Source organism: Salvelinus fontinalis, chromosome 6 (genome assembly GCF_029448725.1).
Source record: "Salvelinus fontinalis isolate EN_2023a chromosome 6, ASM2944872v1, whole genome shotgun sequence".
Classification (NCBI taxonomy): domain Eukaryota; kingdom Metazoa; phylum Chordata; class Actinopteri; order Salmoniformes; family Salmonidae; genus Salvelinus; species Salvelinus fontinalis.
In genome coordinates, this window is record NC_074670.1 from 31,295,708 (window position 1) to 31,312,550 (window position 16,843).

The 16,843-nt window shown below is 47.4% G+C and overlaps 1 protein-coding gene across 1 annotated transcript in view; it reads left to right on the forward strand.

The window, feature by feature from the left end:
* The window catches only part of LOC129857658 (neural-cadherin-like), a 109,228-nt gene extending 93,692 nt beyond the window's left edge, over positions 1 to 15,536 (forward strand). Inside the window, exons 18-34 of the mRNA XM_055926123.1 lie at positions 457 to 1,086; positions 1,177 to 2,173; positions 2,789 to 2,882; positions 4,849 to 5,042; positions 5,404 to 5,639; positions 6,366 to 6,643; positions 6,741 to 6,955; positions 7,721 to 7,848; positions 8,003 to 8,130; positions 9,088 to 9,199; positions 10,254 to 10,434; positions 10,536 to 10,702; positions 10,802 to 11,066; positions 11,518 to 11,698; positions 11,827 to 12,080; positions 12,826 to 12,983; positions 13,063 to 15,536. Of these exons, the coding sequence (XP_055782098.1) occupies positions 457 to 1,086; positions 1,177 to 2,173; positions 2,789 to 2,882; positions 4,849 to 5,042; positions 5,404 to 5,639; positions 6,366 to 6,643; positions 6,741 to 6,955; positions 7,721 to 7,848; positions 8,003 to 8,130; positions 9,088 to 9,199; positions 10,254 to 10,434; positions 10,536 to 10,702; positions 10,802 to 11,066; positions 11,518 to 11,698; positions 11,827 to 12,080; positions 12,826 to 12,983; positions 13,063 to 13,656 (4,812 nt within the window). The 3' untranslated portion in view covers positions 13,657 to 15,536. The remainder of the gene's footprint in view (positions 1 to 456; positions 1,087 to 1,176; positions 2,174 to 2,788; positions 2,883 to 4,848; positions 5,043 to 5,403; positions 5,640 to 6,365; positions 6,644 to 6,740; positions 6,956 to 7,720; positions 7,849 to 8,002; positions 8,131 to 9,087; positions 9,200 to 10,253; positions 10,435 to 10,535; positions 10,703 to 10,801; positions 11,067 to 11,517; positions 11,699 to 11,826; positions 12,081 to 12,825; positions 12,984 to 13,062) is intronic.
* Positions 15,537 to 16,843: the final 1,307 nt, after the last annotated feature.

A 16,843-nucleotide genomic window follows, 5' to 3' on the forward strand; every position in this document is an offset into this window, starting at 1 on the left:
AAAAAATGTAAACTTCAAAGGCTTTTGTAAACAAACCCTCCGGTGAGAGGGGAAGAGAGAAATAAAAAAAGTGTATTTCTTCTTTTGCTGGCATCTATTAACTTTTAATTGCATTGTGCGTTCTGGTGATAGATGTGGGGGGAAGTGTCTGAGCTTGTCCTTCACACAGAGATAACATGAAGGCAGGTTAATTATCTATAGAGGAAAACAAGGAAAAGTGTCTTATTTTTGTTGCAAGGCAACAGACTGTATATTGGCTACTGCAATCAATTCTCTTTTCATGTCCTATTTTTGGGGCCTGATGGAATCTGAAGAGGCAGAATATCCGTAAATCAACAGAAATGGTTCAATCAAATGATATATACATATTTTATTTAATTGAAAAGAAAAATTCACAGCCAATTCTATCCGGCCCTATTGTCTAATAATAGGTTTTTGGGGGTTTCCTGTTTGTAGGTTTCAGCCACCGACCCAGACCAGGAGGCAGACCAGAGCGCCCTGCGCTACTCACTCCACGGCCAGGGAGCCGACAGTGAGTTCACCATCGATGAGTGTACGGGCCGCATCTACGCCCAACGCCGTCTGGACCGTGAGGAGCGCCCGGCCTGGCGTTTCCTGGTTCTGGCCACCGATGAGGGAGGGGCGGGACTCACTGGCTTTGCTGACGTCCTTTTGGAAGTTCATGACATCAATGACAACGCACCAGTCTTCCCATGCCCGGCGCCGGACGCTTCAGGCTGCTTTGTTGGCCACGTGCCTGAGAACTCTCCCGCCGACACCTCAGTGATGGAGATGAGGGCCGCGGATTTAGATGACCCCAAGGCCGGGAAGAACGCCATACTGACCTACCGCATCGTACAAAACGTTCGCAACGAGATCAACCTCAATCTGTTCTCCATCAACCCTTCAACTGGAACCATCAGTACAGTTCTACGGTCTCTGGACCGTGAGGTGGAGGACCGCTATCTGGTTGTGGTTGAGGCCAGGGATGGTGGGGGCTTGTCCGGGACTGGAACGGCTACTATCATGGTGTCAGATGTGAATGACCATCCACCAGTCTTCACCCAGAGGGTCTACAATGCCCAGGTTTGTTCACCTGCTCAAAACACACTTGTTCACCCCAACACTGTTGCACTGTAATATGTTTGATGAGTATTTTGTTATCAATATTAATAGGTGGCGGAGGACCTAGAGGTGAACAGCGAGGTTCTGGCGGTTTCCGCCAGCGATGGCGACCAGGGTGAGAACGCAGTGGTCACTTTCAGCATCGTCGGAGGCGACGAGGACAGGAAGTTCTTTGTGGAGACGGACAAGGCGAACCGGCGTGGTGTGGTGCGGCTGAAGAAGAAGATGGACTTTGAAAAGCCCCACGAGAGAACATTCAACTTGACTGTAAAGGCGGAAGACGCAGACTTCTTCAGCCTGGCATACTGCCTGGTTCAGGTGGAGGATTCCAACGACCACGCACCCGTCTTCTTCCCACAGTTCTATGAGGCTCCTGCCATGTCTGAGGACGTGTCTGTTGGCACCATTGTGGCTCAAGTCACCGCTGCCGATCTGGACTCAGGACTAAATGGCCGCTTCTCCTACAGCATTGCCAAAGAGTCTGACCCCAACGGGCAGTTCCTGGTGGACCAGTCAGGCTGGGTGGTAGTGGCTGACTCTCTGGACCGGGAAATGGTATCCCAGCACAGACTCATGGTCCTGGCCACCGACACAGGCAGCCCGCCACTCACCGGCACCGCCATCGTTATGGTTACCGTACTGGACGTCAATGACAACGGGCCAGAGTTTGAGGTGCCCTACAAGCCCATTGTGTGGGAAAACATGGCTGCCCCCCAGGCGGTGAGAATAAACGATACATCCCTGCTTCTCCACGCAGCCGACCGCGACTCCTCACCCAATGGTGGACCGTTTTCCATCCGTCTCCTGATGTTAACCTCCGATGCTAACAGCTTCAACCTGACTGACCTGCGCAACGGTAGCGCTGCACTGACTACCCTGCGAACCTTTGACCGGGAACGCCAGAAGGAGTACCGTCTTCCTATTCTCATGATTGACAGCGGGTCTCCCCCAATGAGCTCAACCACCACACTGACGGTTGTCATCGGTGACAGAAATGACCACCCCCACTCTCCGGGCCACACCGACTTCTTCGTGTACAGCTACCATGGTATGTTTCTCCAGTGTTCTGCTGATGTTGTTACCACACTACTTGTCACAGTTGAATGCTTAAGGACTCTTGAAGCCCAACATCACTTATTTAGTATTTCATGCCATCTGTCAGCTTGCTGTAACTGCTGGAAAAACTCTGGTTGTCTGTAATGTATTTTTAGTAGATTCTCTGTATGGGTTTTTCCAGAAGAAAGTACATTTAACCCTCTAATAAGAATTCATCATGTATCTCCAAACATGCCATGAAGCAAACAATTTACTTAAGCTTAAGTCCCAGGTTTGATAGGCATATAAACAGGAGCCATTACATGTTTTATTTTATTTCACGCCTAAGGGGATTACAGCACTCCATTTAGCTTTTTGGAGGGAAAACGGGAGCTAACATGCTAATGTGTGCACTTCCCCTGCTGTGTTTTCAAAACCGTGTCCATATGTGCCAACGAGGCGACGCTCTCCAACTTATCTTCCGCCTCAGCCCCTCCTCCTCCTCTTCCTCCCCTCCTCCTCCTCCTCCTTCTCCCTTTCTTTATTTTTCTCTCTCACTCTTGAGAGCTTTAGGTGTACGACAGGGAGGGGTTGTCTTCCCGCACCTAATTCTGAGTTTTCCCCGTAGGTGTTCTCCCCACAACAGTGCTTGGACAGGTTCAATCCCCTGACCTTGACGACTGGAGCGAAAAGGTTTACAGATTCCAAGGCAAACCCCCCAGGTACGTTGATCTCCTCACTAAAGTTGGAATGAAGCCCGGCCACTTAAGAGAGAGGAAAAGAGAATAAGACAAAAGAGTGTACAATAAGAGGGGAGGAAAGTGTGGGATTGAAAGAGAGAGAGAGAGACAGAATGTAAAAGGAGAGGAAGGTACATTTTAGAGGAAGGAGAAACAGGCCGTTTAAGAGAAACAGAGAAAGTAGAAATAGACTGGAAGAGAGAGAGGGAAAGCGAGAGGGAAAGGGAGACATGAATTGTCAGGAGCACCATTATTAATACTTCATAAAGAATTGTATTGAAAATCCCCAGTGAAATGAGGAACGGCGCTCTGGTTTTGTTTGATGGGTGCGCAATGTTTGGTGTGCACTGAAAAGAAGCTGATTACACTGCTGGCACCTCTCCCTCTAATGAGACACCTGTAATCGGAAGAGCTAGTAAGCACACGAAAAGATGACAAGGAATGACAGAGAGAGAAAGTGAACAAGAAAGAGCCATTACCATGTTGAATCCCCAGTCAGCAGATCCCAATGCGTCTCAAAGGACCAAACTATATGGATCATCTCATTATACCTACCAGCCATCCGTGTAGATGATGATTTGAAGCCTATTTGTTTTCTGTCTCCAAAGTGCTGTGTTGCATGTTTGCCCCGGCTAGCTCTGCAAACAGGGATTCATTAATGTATTACATTAACATGATGTCCCGGGGAGGGATGACATAACACACATCTCCCCACAGCTCAGCACCTCTTCGATTGGGCCAGCTGGTTTAATTTTCTTATGGCTCAGATAATTACCTCGTTTGGCCTGACTTCTGAAGGTCACGGGCCATGCATAACCAGCTTTTACTGTTATGTAAGAGAGAGCCATGGCACCTTTTCAAATCTCTTTTGATCATGGGCCAGTGTGTGAGGGTACTTACCTTGGTGTGCCATCAAACAAGGTGATGCTAAAACAATAACGTGGTCATGTGGTAAAGGTAGGTGTATCTGTAAACATTTGTTTGTTGCTCCAGTTGTACAAAGGCTCTATAGAACAGAACTTACATACTGTACTGCTTCTTTCTGTACTGCCCCCCCCCCCCCCCCCCATTTTCAGTAGAGACGGAAGCTTCAAAAACAGAGACATTTTGAAAGACATCAGATGAACTCCTTGGCATTGACCTCTAACTTGAGAGATGAGGAGAGCGTGAGGTAGATGGAGATAGTCACAGCAGAACCATCATCATTCCCTTGTCATGATCTGAGCCAGTGATAAGGACCAGAGTGGACAGGGGCCAAGTAAATAGAGGGATGATAGATGGAAGGGGAGAGAAGATATGAGTAGATAGCTGGGAAGGAGAAGAGTGACTGTAATAGAGGGAACAAGGACATGTGAGTAAGAAAAGTTAGTGAAGTGAGAAGTAGACTTTAGGAGCAGGATAGGATGGAACGTTCTGCAGTATTAACATGGGGCTTAGGTGGGGCTGGTGGGGTTAGTGTAGTGAGAATGTGTCTATGGGGAGTAGACAGAGAGACATAGAAGGAACCTAAGAGGCTGTGGGAGCAGGTTCAGGGGAATAGGTTTTTGATAGAGTGAACACTGAACTGGGTATTCAGGGAATAGTGTAATAGAGTTAACAGGGGGCTAGGTGGGAGGAGGGAGAGGTGTGGGTAGAGTACAGGAGAGGTAGGGTAGAGGGGGTTGCATTGATACTGATAGTGAAGCCATCTATTATGCATGTGGCTGTCTCCCTGGACAGTTCAGTGTTTTAACGTGAGATGGTGAGCATGGAGGGAGGCCAGGGATAGTCCTGCATGGATGAACACCGGGGTGACTACTACTGATCTCTCTTACACTCTGTTCTCCCCCCCATCCCTCTCTTTTACTTCTATGCCCACTACCCCCCTTTTCTCTCGATCTTCTTCCATTTCTCTCTCCCTCTATCTTGCTCTCTCCCTCCATCTCCTCCTCCCTCCTCCCTCTCTCAGCGGGTTGTTCAGTCTGAACCACAACTCAGGCCAGTTGATTATCAGAGAGGGGGCCCCTGTGCCGGTGGGTTCCTACAGCCTCGAGGTGCGTGTCTCCGACAAGACCTGGCCCGACGTGACCTCCACTGCGGAGGTCGTCGTCATGGAGCTGGACGAGGAGGCGGTCCAGAACGCTGGCTCTTTGCGCCTGTCCAGTGAGTTTTGCCACCTAGTGTATCAGCTAATATCGTCACTTTTCACTCTTTTTCATGGTCACTGACCACAGACCATAAGGAGCTAATGCTGTCATAATGTTTACATAGTAACCGTGTCACGTGTGATGACATGCATGCCTGAGTGCTGTGTGGCAGGCTTTCTTGTATCTAATAGTTCCCTAAGGTCGTGGTTCACATCACCCCCAGGCACCAGCTGAGAATTTACAAACATCTGACTGATCTGTACTATCGTTATCTGTAGAACATTGGGCAGGGGAGTGCTTTGCAAGGACATTCCACTTTGTAGTGTGTTGATGAACTGAGTGTCCTGACCATTCAATCCCACCATCCTGTTGGGCAGACATCACAGTGGAACAGTTCTTCAGTAGTGCACCGGGTCAGGAGAGTTCTTTCTCCCACCTGGGTCGTCTCCTCTCCGAGCTTCTCCAGACCGACCGGGACAACGTCCACGTCTTCTCTGTCGCCAATGGCAACCGCCAGGGTGAGCGCGAGGTCAACGTGTGGTTCGCCGCCCACGGCTCGCCGTACTACAAGACCGAGAAACTCCACGGCAATGTGATGCCGCATAAAGCTAAGGTGAAGATGGGATACACACAAGTCTCTCATATAAGAGTTTGAATACGCATAAAGCTTCACACGAGACAACATTACAATCATTCACACTATTTCACACACAGTGATGCATTACTAAAACGAAACCCATATTTAAAATCTCACACACACTTAAACACACACACACACTGACACCATGCTCAACAACATACATATTTCATCACACACACACACACACACACACACATTTAAACTCTCACACACATTTAATCACACACGCACAGCGGCACACTACTCAAGTGTGTGTACATTTTTCATGTCCATTTAAGGCATGAGATAGCATCTGGTGACCCAAGCTTGTGCCGGGTGAACAGAAAGGGAGAGAGAGGGATGGATGGATGGAGAGAAAAAGAGGGATGACAGGAGAGAACGTCTGAGTCTTTATAAAGTCTTCACTAGTCCATAAATCCTAAGCTGTTTTGTAGTGAGTGTTGCGCTGCCCAGAAGCAGTTGTTTATACACTGGATGTGTGTCACTGACAGTTTTACTGCTGCCTGTTAAGATTGAATGGAACTGGTGAGTTGCTTTTAAGCCATTTGAGTCAGATTGAGTCAGAACAAATTCATCCGGAGACATCACCTGACTGTAAATGAAGACTATGAAAGACTGATATGAAGACAGTGAAACCAATTTGATTTCACTGACAGGCAGTAGACTGACGCTCTCTTTCTCTCCCCCCTCCTCTCTCAGTTGGAAGCAGCACTGGGTGTGTCTATCTCCCAGGTGGGTATAGATGAGTGTCCCTACACAGACTGCAGTCAGTCGGGCGGCTGCAGCAGCGACGTCACCTTCAGCCTCACCCCCACTGCCCTCAGCTCCGGGAACACCTCCTTAGTGTCTGTCTCCGCCTCCTCTGAGGCACGCTGTGGCTGCAGGGCCAGAGAGAGCCTGCACCAGGCCTGCTCCTCCTACCCCCGCAACCCCTGCCTCAACGGAGGCACCTGTCAGGACAGCGAGCTGGGATACAGGTATGACGGTCAAAGACAGTTGGAGCCAATAGCTCTCGCTAGTTAGCATTAGCTGTTAGAAATAACACGTTCACAATGTTTCTCCCCTGCCGTTCAGGTGCAAGTGTCCACCCATGTTTGACGGACCTGAGTGCCAGCAGACCAAGCACTCCTTCCACGGCCAGGGTTATGCCTGGTTCCCTCCCATCAGGCCTTGCTTTCAAAGCCACATCTCATTGGAGTTCATAACCGAGTCAGCCAATGGGCTGCTGCTCTACAATGGCCCTCTAGGCCCCGCCCAGGCCGGAGAGCAGGAGGACTACATCGCTCTGGGTAAGAACAGACAGCCTACATGTAGGCCCTGAACAGAAACAACCAGAAACAATCACACCATAGTCCATCCCACTTACTCCTACTTCCTACTTTCAAGGTGTCTGGATGTGGATAGGTAAGCAATATATGGATCGACTGGCAACCAGCACTCTTGATCAAACCTCTAGTGGAGGTGACATACTCATATCCTCATAAGCCCGCGTCATATTCAGGTCCCTATAAGCCATGTGGCTTTTATGTCAAGTCATGTCCCCCCTAATCCTAATGTCACATCCCAGAGGTCCTATATGTCCCTAAAAGATTAGTCCAGTTTGGCCTTTAGAAAGGCCTTACATAATCTGTTTGGTAGCCCCGTCGCATTCATTTATGTAATTATCGAGCGTGCTCCAAGTTCCCCCGCTCCGGGGATAGCAAATCGAACATGGCTGCTGAATTGATTGCGGTGAAGCATTTTTCACTGGTGCTGCTCAACTGAGTAGCAGTGTAGAACACAGTGGTTGGTCAGGTCATACACCATGTAGTCATACACACTTTCACACGCATACTGTTATTGCAACATTAAGGCGGCTTATCAATGTAACTCTGCATATTGGTGAGTCAGACAGTTTCAAGCGCTTGGTGGCTAGAATGGCTTGTTTCCAAGAATGTGTTTGTGAAAATGACTAGATTGATTGATGGGGAGTCAGAATGTGTTTCCACTGTTATGTGATCTCAAGCCTCAAAGTCATTATCTCTCCTCATCCCTGTTTCCTGTCTCTCTTCCAGAATTGAGGAATGGCGTTCCGACCCTCAGCATCAGCCATGGATTGGGAACACTGACTCTGCAGCTCCCAACGAGATCCACCGTCACGGACCGCCGATGGCACCGCCTGGACATCGTCAGTGACGGAAAGGTGCAGACATATTCCCAGAGGGGTTGGAGGAGGGAATGGTTGGGGATTGGGGAATAGCCGAAGGGGGAATCCTCATTGGGATGCTTACATCATGAACTGAGCTAGGACCTGACTGTGAACATGACGGTGGTGCTATATGATGTGTTTAATCCAGGCAGTTCAACTGATCCTAGACCAGTGTTCGGGGGCAGTGGTGAATGAGGTGGAGGGTCTAGTGGTGGAGGTGCTGGAGACAGATCAGTCTGGCTGCAAGGCTTCTGGAGAGACCCCTGGCAACCTGAGGTAAGAGCAGACAACTGTAGACCACTAGACTACTACAGACCACTGAAGACCACTACTGACAAACCATGTTATGCACAAGCTAACACTAGCTGGGTTCCCATCCAATTGGCGACAGATTTTCATGTGAATATTCTAAAATCAGCTAAATAAAAACGATGTGCATTTTCTCACCAGAGATGTGTTTCCATCAAACTGACCCATTGCAGATAAAAGGCAGTGCGTGGTAACGTAGTGCACATAGAAATACCTTTTGCGGTCAAATTCCCACATACTGAATACAACATTTTTATATTTTAAATTATACTGATGGTTTTCTCGCAAATATTTTGTTGTTGTTGTTATATAGCGAGTGTGCCCACTCTGGTATTGGCACGTGCTCTCTAGCGCTATCTGCACGCTGTTGACTAGAGTGCACATATAGCCGACATGATGAGATTACTATTATAGACAAAAGAGAGATTCTTTTTATTTGTCAAACAGCAGCCAAGCATCGATTATCATGTCACCAGAATAAGACCCTCAATACTTATTGGAAAGGAACATCAAGCTCATCAACGTGCACTTTAACCACCCTGTAAAGTTCATCATAACCTATTTCATCTGAAGCCTAATAAATGGCATGCTTTCCCGACGAGTCATGGTGGGAGGCCTACACAACATGTCATCGCGTGACTGCAAGTTTACTTCTATATAATTATTATATCAATATTTGCACATATAAGCGTTTTCATCGATATTTCTCGCATAATTCATTTTACCAACACAAAAAGATCCCACATTGTCTAGCGTATTTTGTTTTGTCGACATTTGGAAAGTTTACCGAAAAATTTTCTGTTTCCGTCAAGCCTGTCATGACATTTTTGATCCGACATGTACTGTGCTTTGCTTGCATAAAAAGGTTGGATGGAAACCTGGTTACTGACTCTTATCTCTCTCCCTCTCCTCCCCATCTCCCAGGTTCCTGAATGTGAACCAGCCTCTCCAGCTGGGTGGGGTGAAGGAGACCTCCACACACAAACGCTACAAAGCTTTCACTGGCTGCCTCAGGAACCTGGTGGTCGATAGCAAGGTAACCTCTCTCTTCCCCCTTCCCTTGCGTTCTCTTTCTTTCGCTCTTTCTTTCTCTCCCTCTTCATTAAAGTCACACCTCCTCTTCCTCCACCACCTTTTATTCCTCACTTCTCTAGTAGTTCTATCCTCCTTTCCTCACTGTCACAGTGTTTTCATGCTCCCCATCAGAGTGACAGAGCTGTCTATCCGATCAGACTGATAGTGACAGGTTTATGAACAGAGCTCAGAGGAGACGGAGACTGGCAGCTGTATTAATATACCTGGGAAGAAGAGATGCTTTCTTTTAGTCTGTTTACTCTATGGGGTTGTCAATATTCATTTGTTTATGTGAGTGGGTTTTTCCTACAGTGTTTTGAGAGGCAGTGTATGTGTCTTCCAGTTGGGAGAGTGTTAGCTTCTCTGTCTCTTTTGCGACTTCTCTCTGCAACGCGCGCGCGTGTGTGTGTGTGTGTGTGTGTGCGTGCGCGTGTGCGTGTGTGTATGCGTGCGTCAATCTCTTTGTGTGTGTCTTCTGTTGGCACTGGCTGAGAGTGCCGGGGGAGAGAGTTGGACAGACGGTCGTTGGAGCACAGCTTATGAAATGAGGACAAAAAAAACGATTTCAAAGTCCAAATAAGACATAAATTAAAAGAACATCTCCTCCGTAAACTATTCCTGAAAGCAGATGAGCTTGTGTGGTTTTGCGTCACTGCTGGGAAATATGAAAGGGAGGGGACATGGGACTGAAGTGGTGGCCATTTTGGCTCAATTGGTTGACAGTTGACCATATACAGTCCTGCTTGACATGAATAATTAGGGGAGAGGAGCACAGCAGGACAGCATGAGGAATGACCATTTTGGATCAGACAGTTGATTATATACAGCAACAGTATTAGCCATTTTGGCTCAAGAAGTTGACCATATAAAGCCCTATTTGACATGGGGTGTGAAAGGAGAGGATTACAGGGCAGCAACGGCATCCATTTGAGCTCAAATGTTGATAACTGACTCTGAGGGCTCTTTATGTTTCTCTAAGCTGATATTTAACCTATAATGTACATCTCTCTCTGGAGGTGTATGACCTGGGAATTCCGGGGGAGAGCTTGGATAGTTCCCCAGGCTGTGGCCTGACAGACGAGGTGTGTGTGACAGCAAGTGGACCCTCCTGTGGTGTCCACGGGACCTGCCTGGGCGAGTGGGGCTCCTTCAGCTGTGACTGTCACCCCGGGTACAGCGGGCACAAGTGTGATAAAGGTAGGTGACTTTGCTGGTGGACTGGTTCTTCTTCACAGCAGTATTTTGGTGTGTGAATGTGTGTGAGAGAGTATTAACCATATCGCCTCTCTCCCCTGTAGCTCTACCAGAGTGGTCCTTCGTCAGGGACAGTATGCTACGCTACCAGCTGAGGGGGGGAGGTAGCCCCCGTCGTACACACATCCAGCTCCTGCTCCGCACACGCTCCTCCTCTGGCACCCTGCTCTCCATGACGTCCCGCGGTGCCAACGAGTACATCATCCTGGAGGTCAGTGCCCTGCTGTAACATCACTCACAGGATCCAATTTAGTCAATTGGAAAGTGAAAAGTGGCTACATTTGCTGATGTCCTCTCTCCACTCTCTCAGATCGTAGACGGCCACCTGTCGGTGCGTGCCAACCTGGGCGACGGTGCCCACTCCCTCCGCCTGGCCAGCCAGCGGGTCGACGGGGGCCAGTGGGTCCTCGCCAGCTTGCATCGTCATGACAACCTCTTCACGCTGCGCCTGGAGCAGGGTGGTGGCTCGCGGGAGGCCAGGGCCTGGATGGGGAACAGGCGGGAGATTGTGGTGCACCCCTCCAGTGTGCTGCTGGGAAATGGACCCACCCCGGGACAATCTGCTGACTTCCAGGGTAAGACTGTCTCCTCTTCTGTCCTTTCCGTGTTTTCTCTGCTGATTCTCTCTTCTTTCTCATCTGTCTCCTCTTTTTCTCAATCTATTCTCCTGTTTTCCTCTCTCCTTTCATCCTCTCTTCTCATCATTTCACCTCATCCTGTCTCTACTCCTCCCCTCCTCTCCACTGTAATGGTCTCCTCTCTCCTTGTGTCTGCCTTCTACCTCTCAGTGTGGGTATCTTTGGCTGGGTCATAAAGCCACATGTCCATGCGAAGGAGTGGCTGATCTTTCTGTCATCATTTTGTTCCATCTTTTTTACTCAATCTTTCCCTTTTTTCCCTCTATTTTACTTTACCAAGGCAAATACATTTCTTAGAAGTAGCAATCACAGAAAACAATCATCTCTGATTATCTTTTATCCTATTAGTATTTGTCAGTCATTAAGGCTCTCTCCCTCTCTCTCGCAGGCTGCCTGCGGGATGTGAGGCTGAACGGCCACTCCCTCCTTCTGGATGGTCAGAGTACCGAGTTCAGCACCGTGTTGGAGCGGAGGGGGGTGACTTCAGGCTGTCACTCAGATGCCTGCAGTGCCAAGCCCTGCCGCAGCCCCCTCTACTGTGTGGACCTGTGGAGGAAACACCAGTGCAGGTGTGTGAGGCTGGCTACACACACATTTAAACACATACAAGCACTATCTCACACACACACAATCTTACACATGCTAAGGACACACAGACATTGTTAAAAGAACAAACCTGTTCTCCGCCCTCTCCCAGGTGTCCAGGTGGCCAGGTGACGGTGACAGACGAGACATCAGGCCACCACCGCTGCGTGCCCTCCCCCTGTGGACCCTCGGCCTGCCGTAACAGGGGCACCTGCCACGCCCTGACCCCCGACAGCTGGCAGTGCCGTTGCCCCGAGGGGTTCAGAGGTCAGCGTTGTGAGGTGGGCCAGATGAAAGCGCACCGTATGGCCGCCCTCAGCCCGGGCTCCATCCTGGTCATCAGCATGTGTCTGCTCGTCTTCTTCGGTAAATATGGGCGACTAAAACCCTCTCTTCACATGACCTTTTACCCTTCATATAGTGAGCTGTTTTTACGGAACATTGAGCGTGCTTAAAGACATCCATAGAGTAGCCATTATAATGCTGTCCATTAGCAGCATTGATAAACACCATATAGATAGATGTGTAGTTAGATGTATGTAGAAGGGAGAGCAGGGGAAATAGACTAGAGACTAGAGGGCCTGTTCAGTGACACGTGACGGGTAGCGAGGTTTGTATGAGCCTCTGACGAGTACGGCTCTGTGATGTCAGACTGGCAGTGCCCCCGAGGGCCCCTTTGTCAACGCTGACGGCCCTGATACACGACACAGCGAGATCATAGCCCCATGCCAGGGAAAGGAGAGGGGGATGAGAAGTGGAGAAGATGAACATAAACATCTGAGTGCTAAAACTAGAAATGTCAAGCGAGATGAGGAAAAGGGTGAAGTAGCTACAGTGGTGAATGTCTAAAAATCAGTGATGGTTAGACTTGCAGGGAGAGACGAGGGGAAATTGAGAGAGATGGCATGAAGGGAGAGGGGAAAATAGAGTGTAGGATTGCCTGAGGGACGGTAGATGGCCGACAGAAGACGAGGTGAACGTGAAAAGGATAGGTTTTGCTTCATCTCTTTCCCTTCCACACTCAGATGCATGTAGAGTACATTAGTGTTATCTCTCAATATCTTCCATCCACTATAATGACTGAACTGTTTCCTTTCTCTGTGTCCTGTAGCTGTGCTGGTAGCTGTGACAGTGTGGTCCCAGAAGGGCAGTCGAAGTAAGTTCCAGAAGAGGGGCGTGTACCACATCCCTGCAGAACACCAGAGCTGGGAGGACATCAGAGAGAACATCCTCAACTACAACGAGGAGGGAGGAGGAGAACAGGACCAGGTACATTGACCACTAGATGGCATCATTTACTTATTTTTCATACTTATGTTTTTAATTTGATGCCATTTCATCCCTCCAGAATGCCTATGACATCACAGAGCTGAAGAGGCCCCTGTGTTCCAGCCTGTCCCAGTCCTCATCCTGCACCACCGCCCCCCTCATCAAGTCCTCCCAGGGCTCCCAGGAGGAGGTGCACCCCGCTGGCTCAGCCTGCAGCTCAGGGACCCCCTACCTCCACATCCCCCACCACCACCACCGCCATCATTTTCACACTAGCAATGCTAGCTATACTAATGATAGTAATGATGCTCATGCTAGCTCCGTGGTCCACTGCCCCATGGACTTCAAGAGCTACGTGGCGCGCATCATCTGGGAGGCCGACAATGACAGTCATGAGTTCCCGCCGGACAGCTATCATGTCTGGAGCATCGAGGGCGCCGGGTCCCCGGTCGGTAGCCTCAGCTCGCTGGGCTCTGCTATCTCCCACGATAATGCAGAGGAAGAGGAGGGAGCAGCCTTCAGCTACGACCGGCTATCCCACTGGGGGGATAAGTTTGAGGCTCTAAGTGAAATGTACGAGCGACCGGCGCTGGCGCTGACATACAGGGAAGCTTTGAGTTACAGTCAGAGTCAGAGGAGCCATAGTCAGGACAACCTGCCACACCCTTTTTAGGGTACTCATAAACCACAACCCATCATACACTGCAACATTGACTGACTTAGTACCTGCTAGTGGTTGTGTATGGTGTGTCAATGCTGGTTGGTAGTAAGGGAAACAAAGCACACAGAAAATTGGCTCTTGTTATTTTTTTCTTCATGTTGACAGGTTTGCTGAAGCTTTGTGTGGTGGAAGAGGGATTACAAGTCTTAGTGAGATGAATTTATTTATTCTGTTTTATTTCTTTCGGTGTAGTGTTGAAACTGTATTTATTTTTGCTCTCAAATTATGTTGAACCAACAGGGACAATGTTGTTCTTCTATATTATAAGGACTTTGAACTTAATGTGTCAAATGTATATGTTACCGGAACCCATTTATTTTGTATAATAACGTTTTTGTTTCAGACATCCTATTGGATAAAGACAGTCATGCCAAGGAAACGGGCAAACAGAGAAGCTCTGATTTGTTCCTTTACCACATTCTATCCTGTGATAATATATATTAACAGCATTTTTGCCCTACACAGGGGGAGTTCCCCTTCTTCAGTTCAGCAGGAGGTAGATATGATCTCCAGGAGGAACCTTATATAACTAAAGGAAAATTGATTAGACGAAGAAAGCCATCAATCGTGTTGCTTGTTCCTTGATATGTGTAAATTATCAGTTCTCATATGCAAGAGATTCTAGAGCCTCTAGACTATTGTCAAATACTTTCCCTTTCAATCACAGTCTAATTGCACTAGTGGATGATTCTCAGTCTTGATTGCAGAATCCATTTGCCAAAAAATAAGTACAAACCTTAAAATGCTTAGAACTGTAAAAGCATTGTTGATATGCCCGGTGAGAAACCTTCACTTGGCATCAATTATGTGTATTATAGAATATAGTGATGGGTTTCAGATAGGAAATATTTTTATACTCCAATATAGACATAATGAACCCAGCCCTTGTGGTGCACTGTCTTGATGTGTCTTACAAGGACATGCTCCTTTCATCTGTTTCTAGCTCTATGTTGGTTCAGAGATGGTGTTGTGTGATGCCAATCATGTCTGAAACTTCCTGTCCTATCGTCTTGGAAACAAGGAGGGCAGGATGACCCCACAGTGTCCTGACAACTTCTGATGAATGTATTGTGCTAAAGGAGCCAGGAAATACAGGGAGGGGTTGGCTGGGGAGGAATAGTTGTGAGTAGTCAAAGAAAAGTCAAACAAGTACAATCACAGAAACTCCATTGCCGACAATTATTTTATAAATGATCTGATTGAAATGGTTCTATTTTTGTTGCCGTAGGTAGACAGAAACTCCACAAAACTAGCTTTCTAAAATGTCTTCACTTTATGATTTTGTTCTTGATAACTCCTATATATAGCTGTAAAAACAAATATCTCATTTTTTCCATGGCTGTAGAGTTACTGTGATGCACAGTGGGGACAAAGTGAGAACCAGGAACACTTCCCTAACAAACACACTGTTAAAATCCCTTCTGGCTATTGTCTCCGAATTGTCTCCACATTTCAAATTACTGGGGGGTGCCTTTAGTACACTGGTGTTTGGTTCAATTATCGACTGCACCCTTACATTTTTCCCCATATAACTTAACTGCAGTTGCTATGTTTGCATATATTAACCTCAAATTATAGATACAATGGATAAATGTGGTTGCAGCCGTACAGTGATTTTGATCAGGACACACATGGACTCCAGGTCTCACAAACCCAGTAAGGCTTCACTCCTCGCAGCCCAACGTCCCTACTTACTGTATTCAGGACTCGAGGTCGTTGTCCCCGTGTTATTATGTGTATATATAATGTACATATCTACGTTTTATAGCAACCTAACGTCAGATATTCCTTTTGTATATTACTTTTAATAAAAAGTACTTTTCTTCAAGGCATTGCAATTGGTTTTGTAACTTTCTTTTTCCAATGTATGGATGGCTGTAACTCCATCACTATTATAAGGACAACGTTAATGAACCATGGCGCAGGCTTTATCAGGACATAGCACTGTATGAGAGAAGGTACAACAACAGTGATTAAGGAGATGAGAAATACGGCCATGATTATTCTTAACATAGGGACATACTGCCCTCTTGTGGTGAGTATAAGATCTTTACATGAAACACATGAAAAATAATGTATTTGGTCAAACGATATTGTTATAGTTTCTCTCAAGGATTTAAAAAAATCTTTCTACTGCAGATGTGTCATAGACAATATGGGCTATTTGTACGTGGAGATGGTAGCACATGTACGTTAAGTTGGAAAATGAAGGAAACTTGTCATGAAAGTGAAGGACTCATTATGCAGTTGGGTGGGGGGTGGGGTCTCTTTGTCAGGGTTGGTTTAAGAGGGATGGGTGGGGGGTTATGATAACGCTGGCATGTAGAGGTGGGGGCTATGCGTTCCCAGGCCAACACAATAACGTCTCAATAACATCACAATAACCGAGACTTGGGAAGGGGGAGGAGGGAGAGAGAGCGGCCCATGCCTGCCTTGCTGTCCCACTGTCTGCCTCCTAGACTACCCCCTCAAACACACACACTGGCCTCATGGAGAGACATGCATCATCACACACAGACCCCCAAGCGGAGCTGACTGACCAGGGATCACTGTCACTGTTCAGTCCTTTCAGGGTGGGGGACATTAAGGGGACTAGAGATAGGACTGGGGCAATTTTCTTAAAGGCCCAGTGCAGTCAAAAACGTAATTTCCTGTGTTTAATATACAGTACAGTATATTTCCACACTATGAGGTTGGAATAACACTGTGAAATTGTAAAAATTATGCCATTTTAGTGTAAGAGCTGTTTGAAAAGACTTCCTGACATTTCAGCCTGTTTTGGTGGGATGTGGTTTTGGCCTGCCTGGTGACATCACGAGGCGGTGGATTAGTTAATAGACCAAAAAGAAAGAGTTTAAAACCTCTGCCAATAACAGAGTTTTCAGTTTTCCCCACTCAGACCACTCCGACAGTCCTAGCAAAATTGCTGCTTGAAAAATTGCTGTTTGCTAAGAATCTAAGTTTCTTTTTGACCATTTTAATTGAAAAGAATTACAAAAAGTTAATTGTCACCCTGAAATTACTTGATATTGAGATTAAAATGGCTGCATTGGACACATTTAACACAATCACATAATGCTGACAGTCTTACAGCTGCTTTGTCCCACTCTTTCTAACCTTTAGTTCATGAGATGTGTTG